Below are 18,230 nucleotides of genomic sequence, written 5' to 3'. Positions count from 1 at the left end.
TAATACATTACTTGGTTGATAGTAGGTAGTTGTCATGGTACGAATATGAGTAATATTATGATAAGCTTACTATAAGCTTACAATGAAATAAAATTGTGTTTTGAAAGGTTATGGTAGACCCCCAGAATCCTTAAACAGAGTTAATAGAAGCCGAGTGCCGTGGGTTTGTGACGTGAAGAAAGTTCAGAGGAAATTATTTTATATACTGGTATGGTCAAAAGGCATGAAGTTAAGCCATAACAAAAAAAACTGAGTTAATAATAACATTGCACTGGTAACCTCCGATGCAAATTATTTATTTTGTGAAAAGTGCCATCTATCCCTGATTTTGGGAACTCTTTTATCGGTTTTACCATTTTCTCGCGTGGCATTTTGGAGAAGAAATTATGGAACTTGTTACATACGTAGGTACTGAAATTCTTTTTTTGGCGGCTAGATGTCGCTCAACGTTAAGAAACGGATCGTTGTAGATACCAGTCGGGTTACATACTAATTAGTCTCGAGTTAATTTTAAATATGATTTTATTTCCAGACTTAGATAGGCCGCTATTATAACTTGAAAACGTACCTAATGAATTTATTTTATTCAAACTCGTAATTAAGACATTTGAAGACGCTAACGAATGCTTTAAACTATGATTTTGCCATTGTTCTTAATTGTCGTTATTTTATTTTTAACGACTTTGGTGGTTCAACGGTTTACACTGTGGGTACTGGATGTCGGGCTCAATTCCCGGTAGGACCAATTTCCAAATTGGTGATGAAAAATGAACTTTTCTAAATTGGTTTTCGTCTGGGTGTTCTGGGTAGTGCTTCAAAATAGTACAGGGGATTCCGTAGTATGAAGCCACGAAATTAGTGTGGTTGTTTGGCACATGATTATTTTTTTTTTATACATTATTAATTGTAAGGATTTGTTGCGTCTCTAAAAAATCTCAGTTATCATTATGCCAGTGTTATAACCATTGATTTTGTGACGCCATTTTTAGGCGATATCACACCCCGGACACTTCATACGACGGTCGAAAGTTATTTGCCTACTACTACATACTACAGCAAGGCGCTTTATGCACACGCGCAAATGTGTGCTTGAATGACATAATAGAATCCTAATAATTACACAAGTTCATTACGAATTTATATCGATATAATATTGTATTTTTCATTAATTCACTAACTAGAATAATATTGAAGATTTATTTAAAAAATATATTAAAAGCACTTAAAATGTTATCTTTTGGACAGGTACTTTTAAATATGGTAAAAAAGGTATTTGAAATAGTTCATCATTACCTAGTTAATAATTAGGTATATTCATATATATTATATTATAATAATATATAATGTATATTCATATACATTATATATTATTGGCAACACAAATTTAAAATTCGAGATCCCTTGTCTATTAGCTCACGAACTCATGGCGTCTCATTAAATTGATATAATAAATCTGTATTATATATTACTTTGCACTAAATAAATGAAGAAAACAGTAACTGAATGAGTCTCAGGCATAAGCTTTTATTTAAGAGTGAAAACAGCTCGCTGACGGCCTTGTTGCCGTTCAGTCAATGTGACCGTCAGTGTGCGGGGCGCGGTGCGGTGTCTAAAGCTAGGGAGGGTCGGATAGTGTCCATTCTCGTTACTTTTTGTTCTCTGCCAATATGACCAATCTAACAATGTTGTTAAAAATTGTTCCTTTTAAACTAATTGTGTAAGCGATGAGAACTGTTTTTAACTGTCAGTAATGCTTATTTATAACAAAAATACAGATCTCAAAACACTTTAGTCAAATCTAGTGTACTAAACATTAGGAAATGCATTTACTTATATGTATTTTACATTGTGCATGTAGGTATATGTAGAATTCAAAAGTCTATGCCTTATAAGCGCTTCAGGTTAAATAATTTATTGTACAGACAGCGACAAAATGATAGATAGAAAATCGTCAGAAGACACACACAGATTGCGATAAAGTTAAACTCTTTTAATCGATAACTGTACTATGGAAAACTACATCACAGAAAAGCTCACCATTCACGATTTTGCGAATTAGCTCTCAATAAGAAGTTGTTAATGTTAAGTATCTTGTTGTATCTGACAAGCATTAGAGCAATGTGATCCGCAGCCATGTTAGAGTCAGTGCACACAAGTACGCGGTGTTTTGGATTCTTCACTACTATCTGGAAAAGTTTTACATTTCAAATTTAATTTATCAGAATAAACTAAACAAATAAAAATGTTAATAACTGGATTGTATCCATTTACAACTTATCTCAGCGTGTTTTCTTGAAATGACTATTATATAGATAAACAAGCCACTGGCAAACAAGACTAACAAACACGCATAACTTGAATTATGGGTTAAAATCAAACAATAAAATCGTAAAAGCATTACAAAAATTAACCAAATTAGGGACATAGGATGCCTAACAATCATCATCCTTCCAACCAATCATGAGCGTGCCTTTCTCGGGTCGTGTTGGGCATAGGATTTTTTTTAAATAAAAAAATACCTGAATAATAGCTTCGACAATTGTCATAGTTTTTCCAGTACCGGGGGGTCCGAATACAATATACGGGGCTGTGCCAGAAGTTTTAGACACTATGTGCTCTACAGCTGAACGCTGCTCCTCATTGTCGCGTATAAGTTCATTGTAAAATCTGTAATAGAGATGAATCTGATTAATTTTCAAATAAAAAGTAACAGCTTTTGAAACCAAATAAGAAAGGAACAATCTAATACGGCCTCAAGGCGCTGTCACGCGAATTCTCGCGAACCTCAGGCATTCCCGCGACTACGCCCGCCTTCTCGCGTAGTGAGGCGAACTTCGCTAGCGTTCCGCCGCAATTTAAACTGAGCCTTATGGCGATTTTTGTTTGCGACATAGCGTAAACTTTTTCGCCACGAAGAGTGCAATAAACTCTCTCGTCTCTTTCCATCTAAGTTGCCCACTGTCCTTTTCTAAATGTACTGAAATAGCGTTTGCCTGTCAGGATATCTTTCGCGACACCACCACTTAAACTTAGTGACCAGTCACTCAAACTAACAAAGCTGAAACATAAACTAAAAACTAAAGAATAAAAGCTTGTTTTATTTCAGATTCCATTATCAAATTAATTTGCCTCCTTGTTCGAATGGCATACAAGTAATAGAATTTATTTATTGCACTTATAATAAGGAAAATTTTATAAGGAAATAGTTCCTTAAGAGGGTACTTATTAGTAAATAATGAAAGTTGTATGTAAAATGATAATTTTTAGGAAATGAATCTATTTTTCCGGATTTAAATCGCGTATATTTGTTTTTTCAAACAAACCGTTGTTTCGGGCCCTTTACAGGTCCCATGGTCACGGTTGACTGAGGTGGTACAGTCTTCAACCAGTTATATCTAATATTGATGCAAACCACCCTATTTTTTTCACTATAGTTACAATAGTTATTAATTAAATACGTTATTTTTAATTTTACAAAGAAAACATTCCAATTTACGCTACATTAAGTTTTACCAATTATTTTATTGAATGAATTTTTATCAAGTTCAATTTATTATTAATTAATAATAGAAATTAGAATAAACTAAAACATATTAATTAGTACTGCAGTCTTGTCTGTTTGGGATTTTTCATTAGAAACGTCAACGTCAGTGTCAAATGATCAAACACAAATTTAATCTGTAATAAACTTATCGAACAAAACATTAGATCAGTCTGCTTATTCAGTTTATTTCAGTTCAAAAAGGTTTGAATTACACAGTGGCTCCTCGTCGTGTTCCATACGAAGAAATTATTTGTAACGTTGAGGATTGTCTAGTTAAAAACAACATGAGAAAGGAAGACTTGGAGGCAATACGCCCAGACGTTTCGTCAATATTGCGTTCAAATAAACAGCCCAGACCGAATCTTACTCGAGATGAATATAACGCGCTGAAGACCTTCCGCGAAGATCCTGAATTAGTCATCCTCCGTGCAGAAAAAGGTAACGCGACTGTGGTCATGAATACGTCAGATTATAACAGCAAAATAAATGACTTACTACCGGATGAAAGCACGTATAAAAAGGTGAAGAAAGACCCTACCACCAAGATATTGAAAACAACAACTAAGTTAATATCTAAGCACTCCGATACGCTGAAACTTGGTGTAAGTGAGTTTGTACCCTGCTGCGTAACACCTCCAAAACTGTATGGGTTTCCAAAAATACTTAAGGCTGACACCTCACTCCGTCCCATAGTTAGCCAGATTGACACATCAACCTACAAACTGGCTCAACACATGGCAAAGGTACTGTCACCATTGAGAGGGCACACTTCTACACATGTGAAGGATTCATACCATTTCATCAGTGGAATCAAAGATCTACAGTTAACTGATGATGACACCATGGTCAGTTTTGATGTTCAGTCGCTGTTTACCAACCTACCAGTAAAAGACTGCATTGAAATTGTACGTAGAAAGCTAAGGGAACATAATATGTTCATTGAATATGCAGAATTATTAGAACACTGCCTAACATCAGGCTATCTATTGTGGAATAATGAATTCTACCTACAAATTGATGGTATAGCGATGGGCTCCCCAGTATCTCCCGTTGTTGCCGATATTTTCATGGAAGCCGGAGCTAGGCCGAAGATTTTAAAACGGTATGTTGATGATACTTTCACAATATTACCTAAAGATAGCATACCTTCTTTCTTGGACCATCTTAATTCTTTTAGTACTAAGATCCAATTTACTATGGAACAAGAGGAATGTGGTACTTTAGCTTTCTTAGATGTTTTAATTAAAAGAAATCCTAATAACACCTTAGGCCATACTCTATTTCGAAAGAAAACCCATACAGATAGGTATCTCAATGGTAATTCCCATCATAATCCTAGCCAGTTAGCTACTGTGGGCAAATCTTTGTTTCAGAGAGCACATGGTGTCTGTGACAGTAATCATCTGGCAGGGGAACTTCAGCATATAAAGCAAGTCCTACATGCGAATAAGTTGAAGTTTCCACGCCAATGCCGCAGGCCCCGTGTGAAACCAACAACAGTCGAGCGAAGACCTGCCATCTTACCTTACGTGTGAGGTGTTACAGACACAGACCTATTTCAAGCCCCTGAGGAAGATTTCTCAGTTCCTGAGACCCGTGATATGTAACATCCCCTTACAGGATGCAGGAGTTTACAAGCTTGACTGTGATTGCGGTCTCTCTTATATTGGATAAACAAAGCGAAGTTTTGTACCCGCGTCAAAGAACATATAGCTGATGTCAAACATCGTCGCGTAAACAAGTCTGCAGTCTGCGAGCATGTCATGGATAAACCTACACATTCAATGAAGTTTGACAAACCCCAGGTCCTTGCAAAAGAAGTCCGTTATCTACCCAGAGTGTTGCGAGAGGCCATTGGAATTAAAAAACATCCTAATTTCAACAGGGAAGATGATTTCTCCGTACCACCAGTTTGGGATCCAGTATTTCCTCTAATGAAAAATCCCAAACAGACATAAGACTGCAGTACTAATTAATATGTTTTAGTTTATTCTAATTTCTATTATTAATTAAATTGAACTTAATATAAATTCATTCAATAAAATAATTTGTAAAACTTAATGTAGCGTAAATTGGAATGTTTTCTTTGTAAAATAAAAAATAAGGTATTTAATTAATAACTATTGTAACTATAGTGAAAAAAATAGGGTGGTTTGCATCAATATTAGACATAACTGGTTGAAGACTATACCATCTTAGTCAACCGTGACCATGAGACGTGTAAAGGGCCCGAAACGTCGGTTTGTTTGAAAAAACAAATATACGCGATTTAAATCCGGAAAAATAGTTTCATTTCCTATGTGTAACAATCGCTAAAACCCAAGAACTCGATATGATAATTCTTTTAACCAAATTATACTTATTATTATACAACTATCGATATTTTTAGAAGTACGGTAATTCTAACTTAAACATTTAATGTTAAATGTTAAATTTCATTCTTACTTTATTTTAAAATACCATGTTATAAAAAAATCATCTATGCGATTGATGCTTACTTTTTAGTAGCAGTAGAGCTACTTGTGAAAGAGTCCGTCTCGGGAAGTATTGCCACCTTATTTATTTCTGCCGCCAAGCAATAATGTGAGCATTACTGCGTTCCGGTTTAAAAGGGTAAGGGTGCCGGTGAATTTTTGTATATTGTAAGCTACACTATCCATATTATAATATCCATAACAGTTGCATTGCCACTCAGAACTTTAAATCGCAAAAATTTGACGGCCACTGCCACTGTGCCTGTCACCACGAGATATAAGTTGACAAGTCTCATGCGCCTGTAATTTCACCAGTACTCTTACACTTCAAAACCGGAACACAGTAATGCTGACATTACTGCTTGGCGGCAGTACTTCCCTGGACGAACTCTTTCACAAGGAGCTCTACTGCTACTAATTACAGGCACATGGGAATTGTCAACTTATGCTCAGGGTGACGGGCGCAGTGGCAGTGGCCATAAGATCTTTGCAATTTAAAGCTCTGAATACCACTGCAGCGTGCGTGTAGCTTACCACCAGGTGCACGACTTAATGGTCCCGTCACTTGGTATTATGAAAAAAAGATTGCTGTCATAAACATACGGACTTTTTTATCTAATTTTTTCGGCTCGTGTTTAGGCAAGCGATTTATTAAAGATTTATAATAAACGCAGTATTGATTACTTTCACTAATAAACTAAATTTGCATTATATGAAATTTGCTATCTTTAATATTTAAAGTACTTGCCGCATAGCTGTGGGACGACTTGGTCCTATGTAACTTACTTTTTTATAGGTTGCAATTTAGGCAAATACTTGACAGGCTTGGGGAAGATTCTGCAGCCCTGTTTTGCAGTGAAGACGTTCTGGACGGCATGATGCATACGCTCCAAGGGTATGCGAGATGTAAGGAACTTTACGTTGAATAACCTCTCCGGTGTATAATATTCTTCAAACCTATAGTAATAGATAATTTTGTAAATAGATTTACATGCAATGTTGCCAGTTTCCCACGTGGGATGAACAAAAACTACGTATCTCCACTAACTCAGATCAATTTATTTTGAAGCGCGCGATCCTTTTTTGGCATCGCATATCGATGCATTATCGTTTACGTTTAAACGTAACGATTAAACGTAAACGATAATGCATCGATATGCGATGCATTATCGTTTACATTTAATCGTTAACGATTATAGAAATGGAATAGTTTGGGAACGTTTGCCACTTGTCCAGGACTTCAGATTACATAAGTTCCGAACGAACGGAATTGTATCGACTGTTTCTCAACTGTAATGAAAGACACATTTGAAACTAGAATAAAAAATATTAGTACTGGTCGTTCGAAGCCGAAATTTGGAATTTCGACCTGTGACTAGTTATGGAAAAAATATTCAATTGTAAATGTGCAGAATGAAAAAAAAAATAATAAGGAAAAATGTAAGAAAAACTGCCGCGCTTCGGTAAGGATTATAATTTTATACAATTTTCTTTTAATTATGGGTAGATAAATGTATAACTTACGTATCATCCAATTTCATCAATTTTATAGAATCCTCTTTGATACTGCCGATGATGCTTTCAAATAAAATCTCTGGATGTCTTCTGGATTCGGCAGAGTCTTCTAAGATGGGTATTAAAAAAACTCTGTCACCTAAAAACAGAAACATTAAATTAACATATAATATTTTTATTTTAAAATATATACCTTACAAATTGATGTAAGAATTCAATTCTAGCGCCTTGATTTCAGGGTTTTAACCTGGGTTCGATGTGATAATTATCTTGATAAATATACCTTGACAATTATAAAATCAGTTTATTTTTATAATATTTAGAGACGGAACGAACAAGTAGTTGCTACAAAGTTAACAAAATGCTACCGCTATCAATGTCGTGTCCCGTATTCGTATCCAACAAACCAACACCTCAATGGAGCAGGCCGCCTGGTGGTAATCGACACAAGGACTATCTACTTACATCCTACATAGAAAGCAAGAGTTTTCCCAACTTGGATACCCACTCCCTTGGTACAAACCAATCAGAGTCATCAAGTTTTACTTCACTATTCATTTACCTTACTTACCACGTAGTAAAGAAGGACGCTTTTCCGCCAAACCTGGCACTTCTAACAAGTATTCTCCTTCTTCATCGCATTCAATCGTGACTTTAGCCATGTTGTATTTCTAAAATAAAACAACAGAGGTATTTGAAATGGAAATCAATATATAAAAAAGAAAGTATGTTTTGTTGTCCATTATTATTAATCGGATGCGGTTTCGGGATTACACACGTTTTCAGTGGCCGCACGGTACAGCCCCATATATTTCTACATTCGTTTTGATTATAGTGACCCTCCCTACCGACTCTTATAATATACGAGAAGGGCACTATAACCTGTGCGCGCACAGGAACCTTATGAGTTAAGGTTTTGACCCCATATCAGGCAGTGTAAAAGGGTTGTCACAGACCTCTGTCACTTGACTTCATCCGTTTCTTCGAGAGGTTAGTGCCTCGGGTCAGCAGGCCCTAGTGCACGTCCAGTACCCTCCCTATTTTCCAGACAGGTACCGCAGCTGTAGGCACGCTCACTTCCCGTTGCGCATTGCACAACTAGCGGTTGCCACCGCTAAGCCGTCGACTCTCAGTCCACTACCAAATCTCCTCATTGGTGGCGGAGCTGTAAGGCACGCTCACTACCCGACGACGAAAAACGATATCTCTCCAGTTCCTAATAACCTAAGCGGCTGGAGGGATCGCAGGATATCTAGCTTATCCTCTACTAGCTCTCTTGGCTACGTCCGGACATGGTTTCCAACCGCAACACGGTACCTACAGTTTGTCTTATTCTTCTGATCGTCTTTTTTTGTACGTGTACATTTTCTTAATATAAAAGTATCATATGTGCTAAACTATACTCTAATCAAATTCGGTGTAGAATAAATGTCAAGAAACAAAAACATTTATGATTTTTAGGGTTTTAAACCTCAAACAGTTTGCCAGTTACTACAATTTTAATATTAGAGTTAGAGTAGTCATTCAAGTTTAGATTCGGAAATTAACTTATCAGTTACCTAACAGTAAGTAACCTAATTTAGAAAAAAATATACGTATCAAATACGTGTCGCACTTTGCAAACTTTATAATAATTGCCAATTACGCGAGCAGGCCCGTGGGCGGAGCTAGCCTAAGGTTATAATGCCATAATGAGCATTAACAAAAAATGTTTTTCTATGCCATCATTGTTGGGCATGCCATCAACTTTGCTAACGTTTCGTTATAAAACAATTAAAAAAAATTAACAATAATTCAATGTCGAATTTGGCTGTACTATATTTGGTTAACCGCATTAGACGAGACAGACCAGCTAGAAACAATGGTCTGCTATTATCAAACGTTTGACAGGCACTCATAAACAGCGGTTTTTAAATAGCAACACTGAGTACGTAATATAGAATTTCAATACCATCAAACCAGAACCTAATTACGAGATACGACTGGTGGTAAGCGACACGTTTGTCCATAACTGTTGCAGTGACACTCAGAGCTTTAAATCACAAAGATCTGGGGGTACCGCCGCTGCGCCCATCACCCTGAGACATAAGTTGACAAGTCCTATGTGTGTGTAATTTCACCAGCACCATTATCCTCCAAAATCGGAACGCAGTAATGGCCACATTATAGCGGCAAAAATAAGGTGGCAGTACTTCCTTGGACAAACTTTCACAAAGTGGACGCATGCCACCTTAAGAGTTCTTTTTGCGTGCAAGCAACGGTAGTCAGTAGTTGTCACTCGCAGTCTGCTTGTTCTTATCAACCAATGGCGTTTAAGGGCTAGACTATATTTTTATTTTTTTTTAAAACGGGTCAACAAAATTTGGAAGGTCGAGCTACTAATTTGCTGAGACAGCTTTTAACTTTGCTAATAGTATTTATTAATTTACTATAAATTTATCTTGCGATCACGGGAAGTGATTAGTGTGTAAGAAATACTAACCCTAATATTAATCCGCGCTATGATTTCTTCCCACCAGAGGAGGTAATGGAAGTACATTACATAATTCTCTTCTGTTGTACCTTCTTCAATAACAGACCTGCAAAATAAAACATTGCTCACTTTCGCTTCGTCCTTGTAAATCCTTTTCGTTCTCTATCATTGAAATTTTTCATACATTGCAAAAGTTGGTTAGCTGCCCTGTCAATAGCCTGACAGTAGGAAATTATTTGAAATTTGAGTTGTGTCGACTAGTCTCAACGCATAGAAAACGTTCAACGTGCCTTTACAAGGCATATAGCTTTTATTTCACCCAACATATCGCATAGACGTCCTTATGACCAAAGAATGGAATTTTTTAAAATGTCTACATTACGAAATCGACGCGTTATAGCCGACTTGTCTTTTCTACATAAATTAGTAAATGGTGAAATATCATGCTCTGCTATACTTGAAAACGTAAAGCTCTCAGTACCATACAAATATCCAAGATCTCGTTTATCTAAACTTTTTAATGTTTCCCCATGCCGAACTAATTTAGGTTTCCATCATCCACTTTCAAGAATGTCTTCCCATTACAACCGTTTGTCTGCAGAACAACCAGAGCTGGATATTTTCAACGACCCCCTAAAAATGTTTAAAGCAAAAATAGCTGACAGTACTTCAAAGCCGCATTTTAATTTGTAACACCATATTCGTTAATCTGTATGTGTTTAAAGTTTTTTAATGTTTATTTTTGTTTTGTTTTAAAGAAAGTAAGGATGTTTTGTTTTTTATATAATTTATAGTAAGTTCAATTAACATGTATACCCATTTATAGTTATGAACAAATTAAATCCTACAAAGTTGTGTGTACCAGTAATAGGCATATGTATAAGAACAATTCCTCTTACCATAAACTTTTTGTACAAAACTATATTTACGCTGTTGGTATACCTTTATAAATAAATAAATAAATAAATAAATAGTAAGTTCTTATATTGAGAATATTGATCGGTTCCTATTAGTCCCTGTGGCTATTTATGACATAAATGTTTATGTTGTTTCTACATGAAATTATATAGCTCTTTAAAATTGAGTTAAATGGCGAGGGTTGAATTTGACAGCCTTTACAATGTTACTTTGGATTTTAAGTTTGACAAGACAGAAATATCTACCTAGTGGAAATCAAGATTTCCCTGAGTTGTGCCCTCATTTCTTCGGAGCACCTCAACGAGTCCAAGGCATCGTCGTCGAGTCCTTCCGGCAGAAGTGTTTTCAATAATTTTGGTATCTTGAAAAACCGTTCATAAGGCCTGCAATAAGTTAGTTTGTATTTTTTTTTCTTCCAAACGTAGACCAAAGTAGTGAACAATGGAAAAACCGTTCATAAGACCTGCAATAAGTTTGTAATTTTTTTCTTCCAAACGTAGACCAAAGTAATGAACAATGGCAAAGAGACTTCCAGAGCTTAGCAGTGTCTCATAATCAGAAGCCATGCTCCTGTTAACGAAAAACTAAAAATGATCAAGACTACGTTTTTTAATAATAAGCCACGAGCAGAATATATTCTTCCAGTCAAGATGAATTAAAGTGGCAATGAAAATCTAAGATGTACATTTTTCGATTAACCATAAATATACAGATCCAATCATATATATATGTTCCACGGGTGGCGCGAGTCAGGAACTTATTTCAACAAACAATTCAAAACGCACTTCAACCAGACTCATACGTGATATGATACGTACGTTTAGTAGCAGTCGAGCTCCTTGTGAAAGAGTTCGTCTTGGGTAGTACTGCCACCTTACCTATTTCAAACCGTCAAGCAGTAACATCAGCATTACTATGTTCCGTTTTGAAGGGCAAGGGTACTGGTGAAATTACAGGCACATGAGACGTGTCAACTTATGTCTCAGGGTGACGGGCGCAATGGCAGTGCTCCTCAGATCTTTGCGATTTAAAGCTCTGAGTGGCATTGCAACTGTTATGGACAAGCGTGTAGCTTACCATCAGGCGCACGACTTGTTCGTCCCGTCACTTGATATTATTTAAAAATATAATGATACTATCTTGCTTTCTCTTTCATGCTTCTATACTAAAAGTAATAAAGAATAAGTAGAGAAATATTTTGACAGAAGAGCATGTCAAAATGAGTATGATATTGGCGTTTTCAACAGAAGATCACGAACTGGATTTTATGGGACACGAATTGTTATGTAAAAACGTATGTAAATCATGAATGCTACTTACATGTGATCCGTGGAAGGCACAAAATTCAACGCCTTTCCTATTTCTTCATTAGTAAACGGACTTTTGACGAATTTTTCAGTGGTAGGGTTTTCTTCTACGTTGATTACCTGAAGAATTGAAATATTTTCATTACCATGTACACTACAATATCACAAGCGAATAATGCTTTCTTGGCAATCTCTAAAGATCGGAAAGTACGGGTAAACTTGAATATTCCATTGTTGTGGGGGAGTAACTTGCCTATTTATATTTATTTGATTCTTATAGAAAGAACATCGTGAGTACGATCATCTTTTGGTTGGACCTTACTTTTATAACCTGTATGAAAACTTACTAAGTGCAAACTTACCATTTCTCTGATAATGATGATGTTTTTGCTATCGGAAGGCCGGTGGAACGTGAACACGATAGGCATTTCATATTGTCCTATACCACCCGCCTTGAATGTCACGTACACATCGCCTTGTAGAGTAGATTCTGAAATAAAAAATCATAGACGTGCTTCTGATCCTGTACAAAGGGGTTACACAGTTTATCCAACTGCTAAAATCTTTTAAATTTGATACGTTGGACTACGTACTCGTGAACTTACGACACAGTTACAAAAATAAGTTCAACGAATTTCAATATCATTCACACATAAATTTAAAGTAAGTTATTTATAATTACTATATATTTCGATAAAGTGAAAGGAAATCTTTTTCATATAATTTCGTCATGTCCGTAAAATACGTCTAATTCCGTTATTTGCATTTATTTGATTAATAGATTACAGGTACATGTTCTATGTGAACAATCACATTATGCGTACTATGTGTACAGCGAAGGAAATTATTGAATTGTATATATCGATTGTATAGTTTGCCATTATGGAAATGAACAATAAAATTATTTTTGCGTAATTTATTGCACGTGTCATTGGTAGATCTCTAAAAATGCAATGACGATGCTAAAGCGATTTTCTCATTTAGGTGAATATTCCGCGAAATATACGAGCTTCTAAAATGAGTGTTCCAGTGTTCCCTAGGTATTCAAAATATTACATACCACGGACTTCTAAGTTAGTGTTAAAAAATTGTAAAACTATATTCATATATATAAAAAAATAAATAACACTATATAAAAAAATAAGTGAATAAAAACTAAAAGAATTCACTTGTCTGCAACACATGTGGGTCGTCGCCAAATCTGTATTTATGATCGTTCATAATAAACTGTGGTTGGGGATGGGACAGTTGTATGCCGACAACATATATGTCTTCCTTGCGAATGTCACTTTTCACTTCAAAAGAAAATTTCACTTCTTGACTAGGCTTGACCTGCAAATTAAACAAATGGTAAATTACAAAAAAAAAATTAACGTATGGTGCATACTGTGCGGATTTCAAAGGATGCAATTTGTATTGTAAGCAATTTCAGGCTTAGCGGTGGTACACGTCAAACGAGCCGTCTGTGTTCCCTCATCGCCGTCGGTATAACTTGTGTGTTTCCCGGCAGATCACGTTATTCATTTATTATCTCTTGGTCACATTCCTTACAAACGAATGCGCTTTACCACTATTCTTCAATACTCGTAGGGGACTTATTCTCAGCAGTGGGATGAATTTGGGTTAAAAAAAAATACAGTATTCTTCATCAGTACTTTGTACATCTAATGGCTGACAAGTGAGATTGGGGGTCTTTTTTTTGTTACCAAATGATGGGACGAAAAAGTCTTGCGCCTGGTGGAAAGCGACGCGCCTGTCCGTGTTGCAGTGCCACTTAGTGCTATAAATCACAAAGATCTGAGGGGCACTGCCACTGCACCTGTCACCTATATTATATAATTTCACTTACTCTTCATAACCACATGTAATGTAATGCTCACATTACTGCTTGGCGGCAGAAATAGGTAAGGTGGCAGTACGTCTCTAGACGAACTATTTCACTCTACTGCTACTTCACGCTATTTTATCAAACCCTGTCACGAGTTGCACTTGTCCCTATTTATTTACCCGATTGATAGTGATTTCCGGAGAGACTACGGGCTTGACGACAAGACCAGGGTACAGCGGGCGTCCGGGCCAAGCTCTCTGCCAGTGATACGCCTTCACGGGCATCTCAGGCGAATCTGGACATGGGTATGGAAACCCATGGGATTTGTGGTTAGCTGTAGGGATGGACACGTTCGTCTACCCCAGTAGTATGTACCCGGGCATTCATACCGCGCACAGCTAACGCGTCTTAATAACGGTCTAGACGAGGGCCTAAGGCGAAGAGATGCGCGGGACACGTCAGTTGCTCTTTAAGTTGGAAGCTACATATGTCTGGACATTGTCACAGGTAGCTGCGACCGACATCTTCGGTACTAGCTCGGAGAGCTAAACGAAGAGCTAGATATCGTCCGGTCCCTCCAAGCCGCGTAGGTCTATGGGAACTGGAAGACACTTTGACATCGGTAGAAGAGCGTGCCCACAGCTCCGCCACCAAGAGTCAACGGCTTAGCGGTGGCAGCCGTTAGTTGTGCAATGCACAACGGGAAGTGAGCATGCCAACAGTTCCGGTACCTATCTGAAAATAGGGAGGGTCGGAAAAGAAGGTCACTATAAACAAAACTTGTAGGAATTGCTATGCCTAACTCTTCTCAGATAAGGGGACTAACGACGCTTGTTAATGTTTACAATGCTTCCACTATTTTCAATGCGTCTGTAAATAAAAAATCGGCCAAGTGCAAGTGGAGTTCGGGCATCACAACATCACAATTCACAAACCAATACTCAAAACATGCAATGAATTTCTTAATCAGTTTTGTTTTTTAATAAAGGTCAGTGTCCAACTTTGGTTTAACGGACAAAAGAAATGGATAGTCGCCTAATCTTATTTTATCAAATGATTAATAAAGATAATAAAATCATCAAAAAAGAATTAAAGTATTATTAATCAAACACAAGCAAGAGTATAGGGTGCTGAGCAATCATGATCTGGACATTGATATATTAATTCATATATAAAAACTATGTACTAATGTTGATGCGCTGAAGAGTAAATTCACAGATATTTTATTTCATTTATTGGGTAATTCGTGATTGTTGACGCAGGTGTTGAGTTCATATCTTATTCGTTTAATGCGTGTGTTGCTTAATCATGAATAAATAAATAAAAGAAACTATAAATAATGAATAATAACCTTCCCATTATTTCGTAAATATAGAGTTGTCAAGCTAAAGAAATGGTAGAAATAAAACTGATTAAACTCTTATCAGCAATTTACTAATTATTGGATACCTAAGGAAGGAACCAATTTTAGTTTTTTGTGTTTTATCTTGGAATACATGTAAAATAAAACAATTCAGCGGCCTGTCACAGTTATATGAATGAATAAGGCTATCAAAATGCATAAGATACCTCAATTGTAAGTTCCATTTTTACCAGTTTGATATAGAAAAGTATCACAATGAAATTGTCTAAATCAATATAGGCGGACTAGTGAGTGCTGTAATATACAACAAGACAGTGCTAATTGTCTCCTTGATATAATTTCCTAAATGCTAACTTCTATCTGCAGGGTAGATTCTAGTTTTAATCGAAAATACTAGCACAGAATTAATTGAATAAGTACTTACATAAATCCTGATTTTAGCATGGTCAGTTTTCTCTTTGACTTGACCTGGACAGTCTTCAAGAGGTTTACTTTCTACAATAGCGTAAACAAAGATCCCATCTCTATTGCTTGTAAAAGTTCGTCTGTAAAAAAATATTATGATGAGAGCTGTAACAAGTGAGTGCTCAATAATGCAACATTTAATTCATAATACTTTGTCCTGTTTAAATTATGTATGTTAGTATACATAGGTTAGTATACACAATTTATTAGTATTTTATTTATAGGCATAAATAAAATACTAATAAATTGTGGATCTAGTCATCTGAATCAGTGATTTTTTATATTTATTTCATATTATATTATATAATGGGTGATAATAAAGTCTTATTCCTAAATATTTTTTCTGTGAATGGCAGGTGACCCTTAAACAAATATTAAAATAGTGAGACCCCACTTGGCACTAAGTCTGCCAATAATTTTGGAAGCCCTAATCATCAATATTACCTACCCTACAATTATGGGTGAGCAGACTAAAGTATATAAGTAAAAAATCAACACATTCTGTTCTGTTGTTTGTTTGTTGGTATATTAAAAAAATAAAGCTTTTTTACTTATATGCTTGAGCCTGCAGGCCTTAAAATTAACTTAATAAAATTCGTACCACCCTCTTCATACTAATATGAAGTATATGGATTAACAATTAACTACAAAACAGCTATAATATTATCAACTGTGTGAATTAATAATAAAAATAATAATAATGTATTTATTTCTCTCCACAAACATAACAACTGAACATGAACAAAAGAAAGATAGACAAAAATAGTGTTTATATTATGTTTGCAAAAGACTGGTACCTAAACTAAGCATAAGCTGGTAATATAGGATACCAGGTCTCTCACCACAGACAACTTACACTGTGTGAATTAAGGATATCATTGAACAACAAGCTGTGACTTCTTTATGTTCTTTACTAATATTAAATGTACTTTCTGATAACATTTTGTTTCATAGTAATAATAAAAATACATATATTTAAAAATTGCATTCACTAAAATTTGTCTTAAATGATGACAAGTGGATGTAATGCATGTATAAATTAGTGTCAATTATATTTTTGTACATTATTTTATAAAATTTTGTACTTACTTGTTTAGGTTATAATGGTACAGAATAAGATTATATTGATGTTTGGCTGTTGCATTATGCTGTATACCCGAGTTTTCGTCAAAGTATTCATCAAAAACTCCACACACTCTGCAGTAATTATCTCGCATTTTATCTGTAAAGTAAAAGACATGGTAGTGGCATAAAAATGTATGTATTGCTGAAGTATTATAATTACAGTGGATAATTTTTCTGGGTCACTAATTTATATATTAAGTATCTGAGTTTAGTAAAATTATTTATCATTTCTCTTGCATAGTGTACTTCTTAAGTGTATAGTAATGCCCTAAGATATATGACCCCTAGCCGACCTTTTGATTCTGAGAGCCTTCTTTCGCATGCAACTGAAAAGTATAAAGGAATTCCAGGTTTTTGGTTGAAATTTGTATTTGTGTGTGATTAAAGATCAAATTGGCTTAAAACAGTTTCTTAAAACATCATTCACTAATAATGCAATAAGGAAGTAATTTCGAAATACATTTTACGCTTCACAGCCACAGGTCAAAGGTTAAGTTTGTAACACCTTTTTTCGCACTGATCTACTCAGAACCAAATAATCGGTTAGGGGGGTAACTGTACTTTTTTTTTGGGGTGTTCTACTGAGGACAACTTAATTGCAGTGAAAAAGAATCAGAAAAAAAAATGTGGGTACATTATAACAGTGTCTGCACCTCATTCTGTTTAACATATGGTTGAAAAAATACAGCTAATAATGTCACAGAAGAATGTATAGTGTATATAATGTCAAGTAAGGGCATCAACCGTTTGCGGGCATATTATAAACAGTGCCAAGTTACATCTTAAGCATTTTATAGCAAAATAAAAAAACACAGCACAGAAGAAAGTATAACATAGTGTATAGGTATGATAATGAAGTCATATTATATGGTATGTTGCAATGGGCTGGTGTCCGCAACTCGACATTTATTTTGCATGTGGAAAGGTCACATTAAAGCAGAGACCAAATTACCTTTATCTATTGTAAAGAGATTAGCGCAACCAGAGGCGGCTTGTGGGAGATTTCAGTCGGCATTCACTTACCTATACATATTTTAAATAAAAAATGAAACTCATGTTACAGTTTTAAACAATGCCACTAAACAACACTACACTTCTTAACAACAATTGAATAATAATAAATTTTACAATACAACAAAATTTGCGTGAAAAAAACACTGTGTTTATTTAAGCGGAGTACCGCTCAAATCTTGTTTATTGTCTCATGCTAATCTTATG

At 35.6% G+C, this 18,230-nt stretch overlaps 1 protein-coding gene across 1 annotated transcript in view; it reads right to left on the bottom strand.

The window, feature by feature from the left end:
* LOC113226668 (putative helicase mov-10-B.1) overlaps positions 1–18,025 on the bottom strand; it is a 48,124-nt gene extending 30,099 nt beyond the window's left edge. The window contains exons 1-13 of the mRNA XM_026459388.1: positions 17,965–18,025; positions 16,977–17,109; positions 15,847–15,967; positions 13,401–13,563; positions 12,594–12,721; positions 12,245–12,351; positions 11,170–11,307; positions 10,016–10,112; positions 8,105–8,204; positions 7,543–7,672; positions 6,805–6,975; positions 2,520–2,667; positions 2,036–2,186 (exon numbers count right to left, since the gene is read on the bottom strand). Of these exons, the coding sequence (XP_026315173.1) occupies positions 2,036–2,186; positions 2,520–2,667; positions 6,805–6,975; positions 7,543–7,672; positions 8,105–8,204; positions 10,016–10,112; positions 11,170–11,307; positions 12,245–12,351; positions 12,594–12,721; positions 13,401–13,563; positions 15,847–15,967; positions 16,977–17,104 (1,582 nt within the window). The 5' untranslated portion in view covers positions 17,105–17,109; positions 17,965–18,025. The remainder of the gene's footprint in view (positions 1–2,035; positions 2,187–2,519; positions 2,668–6,804; positions 6,976–7,542; positions 7,673–8,104; positions 8,205–10,015; positions 10,113–11,169; positions 11,308–12,244; positions 12,352–12,593; positions 12,722–13,400; positions 13,564–15,846; positions 15,968–16,976; positions 17,110–17,964) is intronic.
* Between the last annotated feature and the right edge of the window lie 205 nt (positions 18,026–18,230).

Source organism: Hyposmocoma kahamanoa, unplaced genomic scaffold, assembly GCF_003589595.1.
Source record: "Hyposmocoma kahamanoa isolate Upper Pololo Valley unplaced genomic scaffold, ASM358959v1 192, whole genome shotgun sequence".
In the NCBI taxonomy this organism is placed as follows: Eukaryota; Metazoa; Arthropoda; class Insecta; order Lepidoptera; family Cosmopterigidae; genus Hyposmocoma; species Hyposmocoma kahamanoa.
The sequence above is the reverse complement of the archived record's forward strand: the minus strand, read 5'-3'. Positions and strand labels throughout refer to the sequence as shown.